Consider the following 21,502-nt stretch of genomic DNA (forward strand, 5'->3'; position numbering starts at 1 on the left):
TGGCTTCTAAATGTGGCTGCTGGTGGCATAGTGGTTGTGTGCTGCTGGCGCAAAAGTGGCACAGCAATAGGAAGTCCACTACTGCGCAGGTGTGACCATGCTAGCGCGGGTGCAGCACGGCCGCGCTCATGCTTGAAGAGGAGTGTGGCCAGAATCTTCCGAAGGGTCTTAGCAACTGGTGGCAGGGACGAGCAGGGCATGAGAAGTCTCCACATGCTTCCGTCTTCTTCGGTAAGGGCATGTGCCCACTGACGCAGTTGTGTCCACTTTTCAGCATTTCTAACATTGATGTATAACTGAAAAATGGACACAACTGCGTCAGTGGGCTCAGGCCCTAAGTACTGTATATACTCGACTATAAGTCTGGAAATTTAGGTCTGACTCGCTAAATAAAACTGTAGGGGTCGAATTATACATGAGTCACGGGTAACACTGAACACACTGAGTTAGGGCTCGTTCACATCTAGCCAACGCAGATGGCTGTGCGATCGGAACGCAGCGCATCCGATCGCACGCCATCTGCGCTGCTGATCCCATCCATTGACAGTGATGGGATCAGCTCTGCGGTGCGGGCAAAATGCAGGCAGCAGTACGCAAGCACTTCCCAGTGCATCGTACTGCTGCGGCAGTCTATGCCCTTCTGCCGTTCCTGCATTTCAGCACATCCTACGTGCTTCCATATCCGCACGTAAGCGCATATGATGTGAACGAGGCCTTATGTGTGTACTAATAGTGACATTCCCATTTGTAGCAATTTACTCAGTGGTGACATTTTCTTGATAAAGGAAATGCCAAGTAAACACAGGCCTGAAAGTCCTAGCCAAAATTAACAGGGGGGGGGGGGGGGTGAATAATTTCTGCACTTGGGGGCCTGGAGGAGTTATTGACTACACTTAGGGGCCAGGAGGGGTTAATGGCCGCAATACTGTATGCATTGCAGTCACTTACCCCAAGTGCAGCTGTTAATTCCTCCTGGTTCCTAAGGGCAGCCATTAACTTTGCTGGGTAGACTAATATTTGAGTCAATAAAAAAAAAAATCCAGCTTAACCACTTGAGGACCACAGTGTTTAACCCCCCCCCCCCCCCCCCCCTAAAGACCAGACCATTTTCCTCAAATTAGGCCACTGCAGCTTTAAGGCCTCGCTGTAGGGCCATCCAACTCGGCACACAAGTGATTTCTTCCCCCCCCCCCCACACACACACACACTTTTTCTCCCCACCAACAGAGCTTTCTGTTGGTGGGGTCTGATCACTCCCCCAATGTTTATTTATTTAATTTTTTGCCAGTATTTTTTAAATAAAAATGTGTATTTTATTTTTGTGGTTTCCCCCCCTCCCTCCCTCTCCACGCCAGCCAATCCGCCTGATGGGCTGTCATAGGCTTCAGCCTATGACAGCCAATCTCTTCACTGCCTCTGGAGGGGACAGCCGTGTCACACGGCTGTCCCCTGTGCAGTGCTGCCTCAGATCGCAGCACTGTACCTAGTAAATAGACGGTGGTTACACTGTCTAACAGTCTCCCAGCGGCGATCGCCGCTGGCAGACTGAAGGCGGAGCTCTGCCATCCAAGCAGGGATGCATGCGCGATCGCCTGCAAACCAGACCCCAAGGACCTTGCGCCAATCGGCGTTAGGTGGTCCTGGGGCTGCCGCCGCAGCGACAGCCATCGGTGTGACGCAGTCAGGAAGTAGTTAAGAGGGTCAAATATTGGAGTCGACTTATACACGAGGTCGACTTATATTCGAGGATATACGGTATGTCCTTTTTTTTTTTTTTTTTTTTTTTTTTTTTGCCTGAGGTTTGCCTTGGGTTTCCCTTTCAACCTGATGCCTTCTACAGCCTTTCCAGGAGGATCCCTATGTAACTAACATTTATTATTTTGCTCGATAGGACATACATAGTTTATTTTTTAGGCAATGCAGCAAGGTTCTCTCTTTTGTAAGTTTTATACATCATACCCTCATCAGTTATGGTCATGTCTCTGGCTTCCAACACTGGCTGCACTGTATAATGGCTTTAAGATGCTATTTCCTGCTTCCAGGAAAGGAGAGTCTACGGTTTTCAAGGCTCACACGGGCACCGTGCGAAGTGTCAGCTTCTCTAGTGATGGTCAGTCTCTGGTCACTGCATCTGATGATAAAACGGTGAAAGTGTGGACGGTACACCGGCAGAAATTTCTCTTCTGTCTCAACCAGCATATCAACTGGGTTCGCTGTGCCAAGTAAGTGTAAACTCCCTTTTTTAGTGTGTGTGTGTGTGTGTGTGTGTGTGTGTGTGTGTGTGTGTGTGTATTTGTATTTGTTGAGGACCTTAAGTTAACCTGCCTTCAACTAAGCCTATATATATATTGCATGCTCTTCTATCTACTGACACATCAATCGTGCCCATAGTGTTCCCTTCCTATTATTTTGTACATTCCCAATGTGCATGTTCTAATTATACCAGATCTGTTGCGATTAACATGATGACTTTATCTGCCCAGCACTGGTTGTGCTGTATGAAACTTTTCTTTCAATAAGGTTTTTTTTCTTGGTGTAAAAAAAACAAAAACAAAAACGTCCCCCCCCCCCCCCCCTTCCCCAAAATAGTTCCCTATATGTCCCATGTTTTTTTCATGTTACCTGGTCTTGGGTGCCTTGGCCTAACTGCAGGAATTCTATAGTACAAGTGGTATTGCGGGAAGTTATTTATTTTTTTTTTTTCTTTAGCTACGGTAACAAGCTTAGCTCAGCATGCAAATAACAAGAAGCTTCATATTTCAGATATGAAAACTTAGAAAAGGACACTACGACTAGAATTTAAATACCCTCTCCCTTTAAAGCGTTTACACAGTGAGTTAAGCCTGTTGTCTAGGCGATATTAGCTGTGCTATTGACATTAAGCTGTGGCAAAGGAAGAAAAAAAAAAGGAAAAAGGCAGAATTGAAGTCGCTTTTTATTTCCTTATAAACGATTCCAGTTGAACCGGCAGTCTTGCTGATCTCTGTGGCTGCTGTAATGTCTAAATCATACACATGAAACAAGCATGAAGCTTGTAACTGGAGTTGGCTAGATTCAAGTCAAACTTCAGTCAGAAACATCTGATCTGCATTACCTCAACAGATCAGGACAGCTCCATCCCTGGACGTGTTTAAATCCAGACTGAAAACCCACCTGTTTAGTCTGGCATTTGCAGAAATATAACTTTTGTTGTGTGAATACTTCATCCTACTAATTACTGAATCTGAGAGAGCCTAAGCGCTTTGAGTCCTATGGGAGAAAAGCGCTATAGAAATGTTATTGTATTGTATTGTATTCTTGTTCAAGGTCTATGACTAAAATATTAGAGGCAGAGGATCAGCATGATGCCAGCAAACTGGTATGCCTTAAAGAGAACCTGAGGTGGGCTTGTGAAATCATATTAGGATACAGAGGCACGTTCTGTATACAATGCCCAGCCTCTGTCCTTACACTGTGCCCCCAGGCTCTGTTGTCCCCCATTTAAAAAAAGCGCAGACACTTAGATTATCGTTAGCCTGTTCTTTACCGGCTCCCCGCCACTGTCCCTTCCCTCCCTGCCGCCGTAAGGTGATAGGAGGAAGCTTACGGTACTTACACACACACACACCCCTATACACACACACACACACACCCCTATACACACACACACACACACACACCCCTATACATACACACACACACACACACACCCCTATACATACACACACACACACACACACACCCCTATACACACACACACACACACACACACCCCTATACACACACACACACACACCCCTATACACACACACACACACACACACACCTATATACACACACACACACACACCCATCCCTATACACACACACACCCCTATTCACACACACACACCCATCCCTATACACACACACACCCCTATACGCACACACACACACACACCCCTATACACACACAACCACCCACTCCTATACACACACACACACACCCCCACACACCCCTATACACACATATATACACACACACCCCTATACACACATATACACACACACACACACACACACACACCTATACACACACACATACACACACATGCACAAAAGAATGGCGATGGAGCCCATGGCCGGCATGGGGCTGGAGAAAACCCCAGGTAAGTATAAAAGCTGCTTAGTTAAACATCTCTGGTACACTTTAAGCACAACCACACTGCACAGGAGTGAAGCACCAGAAAGAAGAATCATATTTGGGGGCTACCGATAAGTAAAGTTACCCTTTAAGTTTTTAGGTATTTTACATGTTCAGCCAGCAGCCAGTACTAATATTTTAATTATTGGTTTTGGTGGGAATTATGATCTCCCTTCACCAGTTCCCAGCTGTATTTTCCTACCACCTGGAAGTTTGAATTTTACATTCTTCATAATATACAATATCTGAAAAATCCAGCAGGGGGCAAAAGGAGCCCTTTTATTGGGTACAGGCAGAATAAGAAATGCACTGGAGTCATCAAGAGCTAAATGAAAGTGAGTATTTTGAAGGACAACTGAACCAAGAGTTATATGGAGGCTGCCATATTTATTTCCTTTTATACAATACCAGTTGCCTGGCAACCCTGCTGATCTATTTGGCTGCTGTAGTGTCTGAATAACACCAGAAACAAGCATGCAGCTAATCTTGTCAGATCTGACAATGTCAGAAACGCCTAATTTTCTGCATGCTCGTTCAGGGGCTGTGGCTAAAAGTATTAGAGGCAGAGGATCAGCATGATGCCAGCAAACTGGTATGCCTTAAAGAGAACCTGAGGTGGGCTTGTGAAATCATATTAGGATACAGAGGCACGTTCTGTATACAATGCCCAGCCTCTGTCCTTACACTGTGCCCCCAGGCTCTGTTGTCCCCCATTTAAAAAAAGCGCAGACACTTAGATTATCGTAAGCCTGTTCTTTACCGGCTCCCCGCCACTGTCCCTTCCCTCCCTGCCGCCGTAAGGTGATAGGAGGAAGCTTACGGTACTTACACACACACACACACCCCTATACACACACACACACACACACACATACACACACACACACACACACACACACACACACACCTATACACACACACACACACACACACACCCCTATACACACACACACACACACACACACCCCTATACACACACACACACACCCCTATACACACACACACACACACACACCCCTATACACACACACACACACACACCCCTATACACACACACACACACCCCTATACACACACACACCTATACACACACACACACACCTATACACACACACACACACACACCCATCCCTATACACACACACACACCCATCCCTATACACACACACACCCCTATACACACACACACACACACCCACACACACACACCCCTATACACACACACACCCCTATACACACACACCCCTATACACACACACATACACACACACATGCACAAAAGAATGGCGATGGAGCCCATGGCCGGCATGGGGCTGGAGAAAACCCCAGGTAAGTATAAAAGCTGCTTAGTTAAACATCTCTGGTACACTTTAAGCACAACCACACTGCACAGGAGTGAAGCCCCAGAAAGAAGAATCATATTTGGGGGCTACCGATAAGTAAAGTTACCCTTTAAGTTTTTAGGTATTTTACATGTTCAGCCAGCAGCCAGTACTAATATTTTAATTATTGGTTTTGGTGGGAATTATGATCTCCCTTCACCAGTTCCCAGCTGTATTTTCCTACCACCTGGAAGTTTGAATTTTACATTCTTCATAATATACAATATCTGAAAAATCCAGCAGGGGGCAAAAGGAGCCCTTTTATTGGGTACAGGCAGAATAAGAAATGCACTGGAGTCATCAAGAGCTAAATGAAAGTGAGTATTTTGAAGGACCACTGAACCAAGAGTTATATGGAGGCTGCCATATTTATTTCCTTTTATACAATACCAGTTGCCTGGCAACCCTGCTGATCTATTTGGCTGCTGTAGTGTCTGAATAACACCAGAAACAAGCATGCAGCTAATCTTGTCAGATCTGACAATGTCAGAAACGCCTAATTTTCTGCATGCTCGTTCAGGGGCTGTGGCTAAAAGTATTAGAGGCAGAGGATCAGCAGGATGTCAGACAACTGGTATTACTGAAAATAAAATAAATATTGCAGCCTCCATACCCATCTCCATTTGTCCTTTAAATTGTACCTGAGCTGATGTTTTAATTGGCCAAGTTTCAACCTGCATACAATTTGCATGAGATGTACATGCAAGCCAGAATTCTTGGTATCTCATTTTCCATCTGTTGTCACCACTTTGTCTTTTCAAACTACTATAACTCATGCTTATATCTGTAGGTTTTCACCGGACGGAAGACTCATTGTTTCAGCCAGCGATGATAAAACCATAAAAGTGTGGGATAAAACCAGCAGAGAATGTATCCATTCCTTCTGTGAGCAGGGAGGGTAAGTAATCAATCCCACTAGAAAGCCCAGTGAGTCAGAGCAGCCAGCTTTGTGATCTGCTTCTTATGTTACGTACACACTTGCGACTATGGTCGTTTGAAACAGCAGCTTAAAGAGACTCTAACATTAAAAAGATCCCCTGGGGGGTACTCACCTCGGGTGGGGGAAGCCTCCGGATCCTAATGAGGCTTCCCACGCCGTCCTCTGTCCCACGGGGGTCTCGCCGCAGCCCTCCGAACAGCCGGCGACTGTGCCGACTGTCAGTTCAATATTTACCTTTGCTGGCTCCAGCGGGGGCGCTGTGGCGACTTTCTGCACGGAAATAGACGGAAATACCCGATCTCCGTCGGGTCCGCTCTACTGCGCAGGCGCCGGAAACTTGCGCCTGCGCAGTAGAGCAGACCCGACGGTGATCGGGTATTTCCGCCTACTTCGGCGCCGAGAGGCATCAGAGCGCCTGCGCAGGAGCCAGGAAGGTAAATATTGCGTCACGGCTGTACGGAGGGCTACAGCGAGACCCCCGAGGGACGCAGGACGGCGTGGGAAGCCTCATTAGGATCCTGAGGCTTCCCCCACCCGAGGTGAGTACCCCCCAGGGGCCGTTTTGTCGTTACAGTTCCTCTTTAATGATTGGTCTGCCGACAATCGGGTAAAGAACTTTACCAAACAAACATTAAAGAAAATCTGTAATGAAAAAACTTCCCCTGGGGGGTACTCACCTCGGGTGGGGGAAGCCTCCGGATCCTATTGAGGCTTCCTCCGTCTTCCTCGGTCCCACGACGGCGGCGAAAATCCTCCCGGAGCGACTGCGATGTAAATATTTGGCTCCAGCGCAGGTACAGTATCCGCTCTCTGCTCGAAGATAGGCGGAAATAGCCAATCTCCGTCGGGCCGCTGTACTGCTCAGGCGCAAATCGCCTGCACAGTATAGCGGACGCGACGGAGATTGGCTATTTTCGCCTATCTCTGTGGGAAGAGTTGCAACAGCGCCCCCGCTGGAGCCAGAAAAGGTAAATATTGCACAGCCTGACCATTGTTGCCTGTGCATTCTGTGGGCAGCAGCGAGACCGCCGTGGGACACAGGAGGACGGGGGAAGCCTCAATAGGGTCCAGAGGCTTCCACCTACTGAGGTGAGTACCCCCCAGGGGAACTTTTTTCAGTACAGGTTTTCTTGATGTACAACGACGAACGAACTATATCGGCATGATGAGAAAATCCAGCAGGATGAATCATATTGAACGACAATCGTTACAAAACTATAGTGTGTACAGTTCTCTGCCGAGCACGATCGTTACAAGGGCCAATGCGCCTGCGTTGGATTGTGCCCGGCTTCCGTACTTCTTGTGTAGCGTGGCCCGTAAAGATTGTTACATTATAAATTTCAAACAAACTTTGTTTTCAACTTAACTATCATACGTATATTCTTATCTATTGTAACCCCACGTTTGATTGTTTTTTGTTTTGTTAATTTTATAGAAATATGTACGCAACATTTCCCTCTGATTGTTTTTTTCTGCGAGAACGATCATTAAAATGTGTATGATGATTGCTGCATCCCATCGTTGCATTCCAATCGTTCCAATATTGTTGGTCTGGTAACTATCGTTCCTTGTAAACTATCGTTATCGCAAGTGTGTACGTACCATTATCATGGGCAGTCCAGTCACTGGAGACAGATGATGATTAGGGCCAAGTAAGGCAGGGATCTCACTTGCAGGTAGGGATGATCAATAAAATGCAAATATTTCCGGGTTCGTGCAGGATTATCAAGGGCCAATCAATTTAACCCTGGGTGGGACTTGATTGGTCCATTTTCAAGCTGCCTAAATTTGCAATCAAATTTACGTAATCCTGCATGAACTTGGAAAGATTTGCATCCGATTGATCATCCCTACTTTGCAGAGCATTTAAACATATGCGTGTTTTTTTTTTTGTGTGTGTGTGGATGTTTTTTTAAGCATACCCAGTACATTCATACAGTATATGGAAGAACGTGATTTGAAGAGCACTTCTGGTGTAGCCTAAAAAATGAATAATACTTATTGGTATACACCAATACATTTTCCTTGGCAGATTCAATCTCTGTGATCAGACCTGGCAGAGGTTTGATCGCAGAGATGGTAATTTCGATCGATTTCTGGATGAAATTGATTGGTCTGGATGGCAGATCTTACTCGAACGGTGGCAGGGATGCTATGGACTGCATGGTGTCCCGGTGGACCACTATTATTTGGGGGAAGAGCTGGGTCTAAACCTCTGGGGGCGGGTGATACAAAAGGGTACTGGCGGTCCTGTAGATTTACAGCAAAGTCCCCAGTATCCAGCACCAGCTGAAAAGCACAACTTCCTCCCAAATACCCACCAGCGATATCTTGTAGCCTTCCTGTTGTTCCTAGTGGCTTTTTAGCGTCATCTGCATCAGGTCATGTGACACGCCAGGAGCGGTTTGCGGACGCCAGCCGCTAGGAGCAACAGGAAAGCTACAAGACGTCACTGGAGGCTCAGTGAGTAGTTCATTGCCTGGAAACGCTTCTGAAAACCCCCAAAGCACAGCCCCTGTTATCCCTCAGGCATGCAGGTGAGTTGAGACTTCCGGTGTCCTGAGTTCCGAATAACGGGGACTTTGCTGTATAATAGATTTAATCTATTAATAATCTATTTCTAGTGTGTGGTAGTAATAGATCCTCTCTGAACAGATTTCGATCAGACATGGATCGTTCTTTTGGCTAAATCAGGTGCCCATCGATTAATGTATGGCCACCATAACAAGTGTCACTGGAGACCCGTATCAGCCGGGTTTCAGTGCAGAACACACACACCCCGAAAGGGGTGGAGCTACATGCCAAATCCTGACCGATAAGGCATGTCTTACTAATGGAATGTGTGAGGACATTATAATTTAATACCACTAGGTATGCATTAGTTTTTATTTTAGGTTATGCCAGAGGTGTGCTTTAATAGCAAAAACAGTCAAGAGAAATGCATACACACAGAACAGCAGGTGGGTGGGAAGCAGCATCACTGAAGGGGGTGGGGATTAGCAACATTTGATATCTTTCCTGCAGACAAGACAGATTCAGATTTTTATGTTGCGCTCCTGACTAAGTGGGGCTTTGTCAGGAGCCCTGACAAAGTAATGTGATTTAGCAGGGCTTTTCATAAACTCTCTGGGGGAAATTTAATTTAGCCTTTTAAAGTTCACTTTAGGTGCACTTTAAAGCAAACCCAAGCTGCAGCCCTGGTGAAAAATGACATGCTTACATAAGGAAAGGGGAGCCCCTGAAGAAAAAATTAGCCTTGTGTTTCATTAAGACATCTGTTCATAGTCCGAACAGTGCCACCTTGTGGACTTCAAGAGACATTCTACAATAGTCTAAGCATATGTGTGATTTTGAATTATTACTGTTTATTTATAAAGTGCTGAACTTTTCCACAGCACTTTACATGAGCAGGTCACTGACTGTCCCTCAGACTAGCTTATAACTTAATCCTTATCATGGTCAGTAATTGAGTTTTGTTCCTGTTGTAGTCGAGGCCAGTTTGTAGTAGAACCAGTTAAACTACCTAAACCGGAGTGCCTGGAGGAAAGGTATGCAAACACATGGAGAATATACAAATATATGCATACATACCTCACAACTTTTGAAGATGAGAAAGAGGGACACTTAAGCTGTGCCCACTGTGTGGCCTTAAGCCACATTCCTACTTTTTCAGGAGGGTGCCAGTGGGTGAGAGAGGGTGACACTAGGTGAGGATGGTGCCAGTCAGTGGGAGAGGGTGACACTGGGTGGGAGGAGGGTGCCAGTGCATGGGAGAGGGTAAAAATTGGGTGGGGAGGAGAGTGCCAGTGGTTAGGGTGGAGGGTGCCACTGGGTAGGGAGGAGGGTGCCACTGGGTTGCAGTGTCGGCGCTCCAAGCCTATCCTTGTAGGCTGAATTCACGCACAGGCAAAAATGATGGTACACCGGCGGTGAGTAATGTGGGGATACAGAAAGTGGGGCTGACCTCTTTCCTCCCTTCCTCTTCATGGGCCCTCCTCCTGTGTCCCCTTTGAGAGTATTGGCGCAGCTGTGCGGGCATTTATCTCACCTGTCCGTGCGTTCTGAAAGCCGGCTTCTCTCTACTTCCTGTTCCTCAGCATGATGCTTCATGGGAAACAGGAAGTAGACAGAAGCCAAAACACACGGACAGGTGAGTTGAACACCTGCGTCAGTACTCTGCAAGGGGACACGAGAGTGGGCCTATGGAGAGGGAGAAATGATGCTGGCGCCCCTCCCCCCAGCCCCACATTTTGCATTGGCGCGCAGCTGCTGCTTCGATTATGTATGTATGTGTATATCATTTTTTTTCTTCCTCTGCCCTCAGGACACAAGGTGTGTGTGTGCTGAAGGACAGACCCCCAACCGGGGGGTGGAGGGGGGGATATGTGCTGCATATAGTGTCCTCTATCACTGTGAACACATACCTCTTATTTTTTTTATAGGGTAGAGTAATAAAACAGTAAATATACCTGTCTGATGTGATGTATATTTTTTTCTATTAATTCTGGTGCCATTGGACCCTCTCCGTGTTTCTTTTAACCATTCTGTGTTGCAGGTTTGTGAACTTTGTGGACTTTCACCCCAGTGGGACCTGCATTGCTGCTGCTGGTACAGACAACACAGTAAAAGTTTGGGACATTCGAATGAACAAACTAATCCAACATTACCAAGGTATTCACCACCTGAGGCATAGACTACCGTAGGCAGTGTTGGGGAATAATTGCAGTGCGTTGTTTCAGAGCAGGGAATATTACCAGTATATATGACAATATCTGCTTCTCAGTGATTATCTAACTTTGCTTATGGTGCAGTCAATGACTAACATAGCATACAGTATGGGCTCATTTCCACTAGGGGCGATTTGCAGCGCTTCCCTGCCCTGTACGTGAAGTTGGATGGGGTATCGCAGCCTATGGAAATCAGTAGGCTGCATCCGAATTCGCATGCTGAGGCTGTATTTTTGTTTGCATACCGCATCCAAATCCCCATAGCTGTGGGCCAGCTATGCTGAGGGTGTTCATAAATGTAAATAAAAATATAATTTATTCTATGGGCAAGGAAACTGGCAGTAAGGGTAACGTTTGAGACACACCTTGTGTAAATAAACAGTAGTTGGTTTCCTGACTGAAAACAGGAAGTTGAGAGAGGTGGTGTTGCCAGTGTTTTGCTGAGTCACCGTGATAAGAATTTGCAATCATCAGTTTTCACCAAGTCGTTTAGTAAGGGAAACAACACAGCGGAAAATGGATTTGGAGTCCGGCTGCTTTCTTCCAGTCTAGCTGTAAATATTTTGCATCCCCCACCCCACTTTCTTGATGGCAATTGGACCAGTGGTGGGATTAATGTTAAATAGCAAGTTTCCTGTGCAACACCCAAGCGTGTGACACCTTTAAAGTGACACTAAAGCGGAAAAAATAAATATTATAATGAATTGTATATGTAGTATAGATAAATAGAACATTAGTAGCAAAGAAAAGAGTCTCATATTTTTTATTTGCATGTTATATGGCTGTTTTTCTATAACATTGCATCATTCTCTAATATTTGCAGTTTAAAAATTACACTCTGTATTTTAAATGATGAAACAGGGCAGAGCTACTGACTCTTTGAACTTCTGGCAGAAAAACCTTAAACAAACAAGAAACAGTGAGAGACAGTTGAGATAAGTGCTTCAGAAAATAGCATTACTCAGAGAAGCTCTTTTCCATAGATAACTGAAGTTTCTTGCTGTGGAAACAATATGAGACTCATATATCTGTGCTACTAATGTTCTATTTTTTAGCTGTACTACACACACAAATCATTATATCAGAAGTTTATTTTCACTTCAGATTGCCTTTTAGGGGCCCATACACCTAACTATTTTCCCGCCGATATACAGCCGATCCGATCACCGTGATCGAATCGGCTGTGAAATCTCCACGCACACCGCTGACAGAACTATTGATTTCCGTCCGAAATCGATAGTTCCCGTTGATCCGTCCGTGCGGAAGATTTTTCTCGATCGCCAGCGGGTCGGAAGTGCGTCGATAGCGGCGTTCGAATGACCGACGCAATACAGCGGGTATACATTACCTGCTCCGGCCAGCGCGAGTCCCCTGGTCTCTGCTGTCTTCTTCTCCGGACCGGTCCTGCAGCTGCACAGGACTTCCTGTCCCGGCAGGAAGTTTAAACAGTAGAGCGCCCTCTACTGTTTAAACTTCCCCTGGACAGGAAGTTCGGTAGCTGTAGGAACGGTCCAGAGCGGAGAAGAAGACAGCAGAGACCAGGGGACTCGCGCTGGCCGGAGCAGGTAATGTATACAGGGGGAAGAGGGGGGGGGGCTGCAACAGCGGAAGCTCCACAGATTGTGATCAGTTTCAGGCTGAAATCGATTCACAATCTGTTTGCAGTAAAGGTGGCCATACGATCCCTCTCTGATCAGATTCGATCAGAGAGGGATCTATCTGTTGGTTGAATCTGATGGCAAATCGACCAGTGTATGGCCACCTTAAGAGTACCTATACTGCCCTTCTTATTTCTCTTTATTGGTAAGTAAACGGGGTGTTTCTAGATTAAATACAGCGTATTGCCTAAAGGTGCATGCACACACCTTTCACTTATGTCGCTCATCGGGGATCGGGACCTTTGGGCAACATCACTGGGCCAGCCAGTACAGATGCGTAGCTGACAATGCATTCTGTTATGCCCCCCCCCCCCCCCCCCGTTCATAGTATGTGATGTCCTGCGGGGGAGCGGCATGCACTAATGAGTGGGCCGTCACTCAGCCAAGTTGCTCCACTGGACGAATCGCTTGTGGAGTTGTGGTCGGTACTGTATACACACTTGATTATGTTTAATCTTTATCTTGATTATCTTTATCATTAAGAAAGATGATTTTTATGTAGTGGCTCCTCCCACAGTGCTTATCATTAGTGCCCATAGTCTGGCAACTTCAAAGCCTCATCCGATCTATCTTATCCGATGCAGTCACATGAACCATGCCAGGTGTAGAAAGGGACATGGAGAGCCCCTGAAGATGTGTGTGTGTATATATATATATATATTGTGTGCATTGACAGTAAGGCTGCTCAGATGCAGCCTAAGTGATTGCTGAGAAGGATGTAAGTACTCTTACAAAGACTTTTCACAGTGACTGCGGTGGCCACCTCTTCTATGCACATGCCAAGCACCACCATGTGCTGGTTGGTGCATGGTTGGCAGCATAATATCATGTGGCCAGTTGGATTCCATGTTGAGCTGCTTGGGATGTGGCATATTCCAGGGACTTGGTACATTTCGGGGCACTGTGCATCTGATTGGATGTCTGCAGTGTAGGCCGCAGTCCTCATCACTCTCGCCTTGTCTTTCAGTCCACAGTGGGGTGGTCAACTCTCTGTCCTTTCATCCATCTGGGAATTACCTCATCACTGCCTCTAACGACTCCACCCTGAAGATCCTGGACTTGCTGGAAGGACGACTGCTGTACACCCTGCACGGCCACCAGGTGACATATCCGAATGGGAAAACTGTAGACTATAGTGCTGGGTTACTAAAGGGGATGAACATTCATGCTGAGTTTGCTTCAAATATCCAATCATGAAATGAATTTCCTTTTTTGTTTTTCTAACCGCCTCTCCAAATTTGCACAAGTTTTGCCACCCGTCCTTCCACCTCCCTGACAAGTGTCTTCCCAGAGCACATCGTTGTATCCACTAGACACCCCCTGTTAGAACTTCCACCTGGTCTACTGTAGGTGGGTTGCTGCATCCTTGCAGTGCCTCAGCCTGCCGCAGTAATATCTGAAGGGTGTGGCAACATCCCTTTCCTTCATCTGTGATAGAAGGAAAGACGTAAATGTTATTAGCCATGGGTTTTTCCCTAACCCCCCTTCCCTGTTCTCAGTATATACACTGGGTAGTGGAGGGTCATGGTCGTGATAGTGTGATAAGGTGTGGAAGGCAAAGTGGGAGCAACATGGGGTTTCTTTGGATGAGGGGGGATCGGGACAGTACTGATTGGAGTCACAGTGGCTTTGAGTGCCCAGCTCTGTGGACCGTCTAGCTAGATATGGGGAGGGGGGTGCGGCGGCATTGAGGGAAGGGGTCATATCATCCAAAAGATAAAAACCCACATGTAATATGGGGGGTTGGGTAGATGCACTTAAGAGGGGGGTGCAGTCATAACAAAAATGATTGAATTGGGCTTTAAAGGGAACCAGAGATGAACGATTCACCCAAAATAAACATATCAGTCGTTAGCTTGTAAAGAATAAATGCTCTACCTGATAATTTCGCCTCTCTGGTGTGCCTTTTTGTGTGTTTTTTTTTTTTATCCATTATTGCTCCAGGAAAAATCCAATATGGCTGCCGGCTCATATCCCTTCTGCTTCCAGGTTATGAACTGTTCTGGATAAGCTGTCTAGGCTCTATGGCCTGGTGCACACCAGAGGAGTTTTTCTGAGCGTTTTGAGTTTTTAAATCTGCTGCTAATGTTATCCTATGTGTCTGTGCACACTGGAGCAATGAGGTTTTGTAAAAAAAAAACCATAGCATTACATTGGGAAGAGCTTTTGAAAGGTTTCAAAAGCTCTTCCCAATGTAATGCTATGGAGTTTTTTACAAAACCTCATTGCTCCAGTGTGCACAGACACATAGGATAACATTAGCAGCAGATTTAAAAACTCAAAACGCTCAGAAAAACTCCTCTGGTGTGCACCAGGCCTATAAAACTATAGTCAAGCAGGGCTGCTGCTGCAGGCTTTCATCTGTGTGCTTTCATTATTCTGGTATGCTGTGTGGCTGCCTGTAGGAAGTGTCTCTCATACAAATGAAACTGCATACAGTAGATAATAATGATGACAGATCACACAGCCACACTTGTCAGTTTCAGAGCTTCTTTCTTCAGGAGCAGCCCCTCCCATGTCATCAGCTCTAAGTATGCAAAGCAGGAAAGCTGAGCCAGGAGGGGCAGGCTTGGGCTAGAAAAGACTCCACAGAAGACTGACTCAGCTATAATGATTCCAGGTCAAACCTAGACTGAAGGCTCAGTCTGGGATTTTTATCACAGCTGGTAACAGACAGATTAAGCAGAGAAGAATGAAACTAAAACCCCATCTACACGATACGATTCTTTGTGCGAATCGATTACGATTCTATTTACGATCCGATTAAATCCGACATGTCCGATCGGTATTCGATTCAATTTGACTAGCCATTGTTTTGCAATGGCAAATCGAATTGAATCCCGATCGGACATGTCGGATTTAATCGGATCGTAAATAGAATCGTAATCGAATTGTACAAAGAATCGTATCGTGTAGATTGGGCTTAAAAGCAGGGTAGGTGTTTACTGTCATGTTCCCACTGATAAATATAATAAAATACATGAGTGCTTTGTCTCTGGTTCTCTTTAACCTCCTTGGTGTTCTGGAAGCTTTTAGACCCTAAAATTTAGAGCTGGTCACACACCCCCTTCCCCTAATTCAGGCAACTCCTGCACAGAACTCAATTACCTGTGAAATGGCGATCTCACCCGAGAGAGTCCTCCGATCCCAGGGATACGTTTTTTTAAAAGCCACTCCGCTGTCTTCGGTAACCTGCCCAGTGGTTGCCCGACCCAAGCTCTGGATTACTGCTAGGAGCGTGTTTTTTTTTTTTTTTTTTTTACCCCGAAGCTGGGACGGGAATATTGCTAGGGAGGTTAAATCCCCTGCTTCACTTACTGCTGCTCTTCACTGCACATATTTTAGTATGACTGGGCACTTCCAGTAACAGTACACTTTACATACAAAACATTCCAGACTCTCTTCCTGCTCATGTAATCATATTGTTGACTTTTTCTGAAAGTCTGAACAGAACGAGAAGAAATTTTGAAGACATCTGAAAAATGTTTCCAGGGGCTTTAAGGGAACTATAGTGGATTACAAACCATGTATTCGTTTTAAAAAGCCACAATAAAAGAATAAGCCCACTACTGTGCTTGAATAATTTAATCACTTTTATGGCTTTAAAAACTACAGGAGTTACATGAATTGAACACGATCTGTTAAATCAGCTATTTTGTTTGGCTTACATGTGGGTACACACCATGCAATTTTCACTTCAGATCCTATTTCCCACTGAGAACATTATTGGATAGGTCAAAAAAATATATAGCATACTGACTGCCATCGACCAGACTCCGCTGAAAATCAACGTCCTTCCAGATCAGAGCAGATCGGACACAAGCCAGGGAAACATGACCCTGGAAATCTGGGCGCAGCTGGTGCCGTAATAGGTCATTATGTGAATAATGGCTGTAGCAGTGGCATCAAAAGACCAAATTATGATAAAAACAGCGTAATTCGCCCACCAACAATAGCTGGCAACGTCTTACCTCAGTGGCAGCCTGGATGGTGTAATGGTTAAGGGCTCTGCCTCTGACACAGGAGACCAGGGTTCAAATCTCTGCTCTGTCTCCCTAACACTGCTACGGCCTATAGAGCGCGTCCTAGTGGCTGCAGCTCTGGCGCTTTGAGTCCGCCAGGAGAAAAGCGCGATATCAACTTTATTTGTCTTGTAATTAACGCCACCGTGACTTTTGCAGGAGCAGGACAAGCTGTTTTTTTGGCTTTAACCTGCGCCCAAATTTCCTGGCGCCTTAATTAAATGTACACGAATGGACATGCTGGAAAATGTTGTTGTTTGTTCCTTTTGTATATGTCCTTTTTTATTCATTTTCAAGGCGTATCCATTATGAAATCTGGAATTTCAAAAAAATCTCAGTGTGTCTGCTAGCTTTCTTCTATATCCGATCGATATCAGATCTGAATATCTGATCACTTGCTTGGATTGCATCTGAAGTGAACATTGCATGGTGTATACCGGCCTTTACATGTTGGAGTGTGGGAAGAAGCAATAATACATGGGGCAAGCTATGTACATACATTAGACCTAACACAGTGAGAAGCCCTGGAATATACCCAGAGCAGGCAGGCGTGTAAATATTTCTGCTATACATGTTAATCTTATCTGTACAAGCTGCTGCAGTGATGCGGGGGGCAGGGAAATTGCGTTGATGATTGCTTTGCAGCGACCGTGAAGCTTTGACATTTCCTGCTTTGTTCTTCTGCTACGCAGGGCCCGGTGACTTGTGTCAAGTTTTCACGAGAAGGAGATTTCTTTGCCTCTGGGGGATCTGATGAACAAGTGAGTGCAAGTCTGATACGTAAATAGCTGGAACAGCCGTCATCGGATTCCGAAGCACAGCCGATAGTTGCACACCTGGAATGTGTTGGCGTGAGCTGCGGCACAGAACACTGCCACACTGACATGACTGAAATGTAGAACACGCTGATCTATTTACCACCTCTTCCTGCTTCTCTGTCCTGCTGGAATAGTAACATACAGTGACTGCTACTGGGAGCCCCGGCAGGCCAACGCTACAGTTCTGTTTATTTATTAAGAAAGAAAAATGCAGTCTGTCAGTGGCGTAACTATAATTCATGGGACCCCCAGAGAAAGTTTGATGGGACCCCTTCAATGTTCATACCCTTTCCCTTGGTGCCCCTCACAAGGGTCATAAAACAAGTGTGGCCATCATGATCGTCACACCCATAAAAGTATAGCCACAAAAAGCTCCCCTGTAGTTATGGCTCTGCTGTATGCCATAGTACATTAGTATGACTTTACAGGAAAAGCTTTAGGGCGTGCAGCTCCTGAAAGCTTATTTGGTAGTGTACAAATAAAGGGTATTCTGACCTAGGAGCAGAACTGGTCAGCACTGGGGAGGTAGTGTTAGATTTTAGGAAGTGGTTTATAAACAATAAATCGTACCGCACTCGACCACTAGGGGTGTGCTATGGGTGGGTATTTGAGAGATGTATATAGAACAACAAGAAAAAATCCCCCCCTCATATATTATCCGCACCACTCCAGTGTATATTCCAAAAATATCAAAAGTTTATTATATCATCAGTAACCCGTCTTAAACACATATAAATATAAATCCAATTCAAACCAAAAACACTTTCCCAAGGTAATCAGAAATACATAGGTACCGTAATTTATTAGAATCCTGGTAATGCTAGGTAAATCTGCACAGCACTGTATTCATACTGAAACAGCGTGTGTTATGAACCCGAGTTCAGATAAAGTGCAATAGTGTGAAATCAAACAAGTGCAAAAAACATCTACAAAAAACATCAATCGCATAATAATGACCACATACATCGAATGATGCTGGTGAAGAGCAATAGAAGTGTATACAAATATACATGACACAGGTATGCAGACCAGGAAGGACCCAAGAAGGCGAGTGTGGCGTCTCCACTTGTCAGGGTGGACGAGTCCACTAGTTCCCCGGGCTTCCCTCCGCTTCTTCAAAAGGAGACCCTGCAAGGGTCAGAAGGAAAATATTGGTAAGAACAGATTACCAATATTTTCACTACTGGTGTCTCATGTCACCCAACTTGCCAAACGATGCCACAATATTTACTCCACTAACGTGGTTACAGGAATCCTGCCCTTTATTCTAGCAACACACTGCTTGCTTTTATTTCTGAAATAGGGTTATACGGTAGTTGTGTAATGTTATATGCTTCTCTTGGGCTGCTCTTCACTCTGGAACTCCATCCCTTGTCCTATTAGGCACACCCTAACCTTTAAAGTGGCAATATAGTCAAAATATCCTCTCTGCTCCAACAAATAAGCCACTTGTAGAGACAAATAATTATTTGCTAGTTCATACATGAAACCACACATTGACTTTTGGGCAATAAGGTTTTTGATGGTTTTGTGTATCGTACAAAATGTTTTCGTGACGCAGAGGCAGCACGGTGGCATAGGGGTTAGCGCTCTCGCCTTGCGGCGCTGGGTCCCCAGTTCGAATCCCAGCCAGGCCAACATCTGCAAGGAGTTTGTATGTTCTCCCTGTGTCTGCGTGGGTTTCCTCCGGGTACTCCAGATTAGTGTTGGGCCGAACGGTTCGCCTGCGAACGGTTCCATGCGAACTTCAGTGGTTCGCGTTCGCGTCCCGCAGGCGAACCTTTGCGGAAGTTCGGTTCGCCCCATAATGCACATGGAGGGTCAACTTTGACCCTCTACATCACAGTCAGCAGGCCCAGTGTAGCCAATTAGGCTACACTAGCCCCTGGAGCCCCACCCCCCCTTATATAAGGCAGGCAGCGGCGGCCATTACGGTCACTCGTGTGCTGCCTGCGTTAGTGAGAGTAGGGCGAGCTGCTGCAGACTGTCTCTCAGGGAAAGATTAGTTAGGCTTAACTTGTTCCTGTCTGGCTGCATACCTGTGCTGTGAACCCACCACTGCATACCTGTGCTGTGAACCCACCACTGCATACCTGTGCTGTGAACCCACCACTGCATACCTGTGCTGTGAACCCACCACTGCATACCTGTGCTGTGAACCCACCACTGCATACCTGTGCTGTGAACCCACCACTGCATACCTGTGCTGTGAACCCACCACTGCATACCTGTGCTGTGAACCCACCACTGCATACCTGTGCTGTGAACCCACCACTGCATACCTGTGCTGTGAACCCACCACTGCATACCTGTGCTGTGAACCCACCACTGCATACCTGTGCTGTGAACCCACCACTGCATACCTGTGCTGTGAACCCACCACTGCATACCTGTTCTGTTCAGTGGACCCGCCACTGTATACCTGTTCATTGAACCCACCACTGCATACCTGTTCTGTGAACCCACCACTGTATACCTGTTCAATGAACCCGCCACTGCATACCTGTTGTGTTCAGTGAACCTGCCACTGCATACCTGTTCTGTTCAGTGGACCCGCCACTGTATACCTGTGCTGTGAACCCACCACTGCATACCTGTTCTGTTCAGTGGACCCGCCACTGTATACCTGTTCATTGAACCCACCACTGCATACCTGTGCTGTGAACCCACCACTGCATACCTGTTCTGTGAACCCACCACTGCATACTTGTTCTGTTTAGTGAACCCGCCACTGCATACCTGTTCTGTTCAGTGGACCCGCCACTGTATACCTGTTCAGTGAACCCGCCACTGCATACTAGTTGTGTTCAGTGGACCCGCCACTGCATACCTGTTCTGTGAACCCGCCACTGTATACCTGTTCTGTTTAGTGAACCCGCCACTGCATACCTGTTCTGTTCAGTGGACCCGCCACTGTATACCTGTTCAGTGAACCCGCCACTGCATACCTGTTCTGTTCAGTGGACCTGCCACTGCATACCTGTTCAGTGAACCCGCCACTGCATACCTGTTGTGTTCAGTGAACCTGCCACTGCATACCTGTTCTGTTCAGTGGACCCGCCACTGTATACCTGTGCTGTGAACCCACCACTGCATACCTGTTCTGTTCAGTGGACCCGCCACTGTATACCTGTTCAGTGAACCCGCCACTGCATACCTGTTGTGTTCAGTGAACCTGCCACTGCATACCTGTTCTGTTCAGTGGACCCGCCACTGTATACCTGTGCTGTGAACCCACCACTGTATACCTGTTCTGTTTAGTGAACCCGCCACTGCATACCTGTTCTGTTCAGTGGACCTGCCACTGCATACCTGTTCTGTGAACCCGCCACTGTATACCTGTTCTGTTTAGTGAACCCACCACTGCATACCTGTGCTGTGAACCCACCACTGCATACCTGTTCTGTTCAGTGGACCCGCCACTGTATACCTGTTCAGTGAACCCGCCACTGCATACCTGTTGTGTTCAGTGAACCTGCCACTGCATACCTGTTCTGTTCAGTGGACCCGCCACTGTATACGCCTGGAACGGCAGGTAGCCGACTACCTAGCCTTAAGTGTGGATGTAGACACTGCTGTGAACAGCGATGAGGAACCCTTGAACTACTGGGTGCGCAGGCTTGACCTGTGGCCAGAGCTGTCCCAATTTGCCATCCAACTTCTCTCCTGCCCTGCCGCAAGCGTCCTGTCAGAAAGGACCTTCAGCGCAGCTGGAGGCATTGTCACAGAGAAGAGAAGTTGCCTAAGTCACAAAAGTGTTAAGTACCTCACCTTTATCAAAATGAATGAGGCA

At 46.3% G+C, this 21,502-nt stretch overlaps 1 protein-coding gene across 1 annotated transcript in view; it reads left to right on the plus strand.

The window, feature by feature from the left end:
* Nucleotides 1-21,502, plus strand: part of POC1A (POC1 centriolar protein A) — a 56,748-nt gene that overhangs the window by 19,641 nt on the left and 15,605 nt on the right. Inside the window, exons 4-8 of the mRNA XM_068251593.1 lie at nucleotides 2,043-2,222; nucleotides 6,335-6,442; nucleotides 11,040-11,155; nucleotides 13,837-13,970; nucleotides 17,584-17,652. Of these exons, the coding sequence (XP_068107694.1) occupies nucleotides 2,043-2,222; nucleotides 6,335-6,442; nucleotides 11,040-11,155; nucleotides 13,837-13,970; nucleotides 17,584-17,652 (607 nt within the window). The remainder of the gene's footprint in view (nucleotides 1-2,042; nucleotides 2,223-6,334; nucleotides 6,443-11,039; nucleotides 11,156-13,836; nucleotides 13,971-17,583; nucleotides 17,653-21,502) is intronic.

The sequence above is a fragment of the Hyperolius riggenbachi genome, chromosome 9 (genome assembly GCF_040937935.1).
Source record: "Hyperolius riggenbachi isolate aHypRig1 chromosome 9, aHypRig1.pri, whole genome shotgun sequence".
NCBI classification, from domain to species: Eukaryota; Metazoa; Chordata; class Amphibia; order Anura; family Hyperoliidae; genus Hyperolius; species Hyperolius riggenbachi.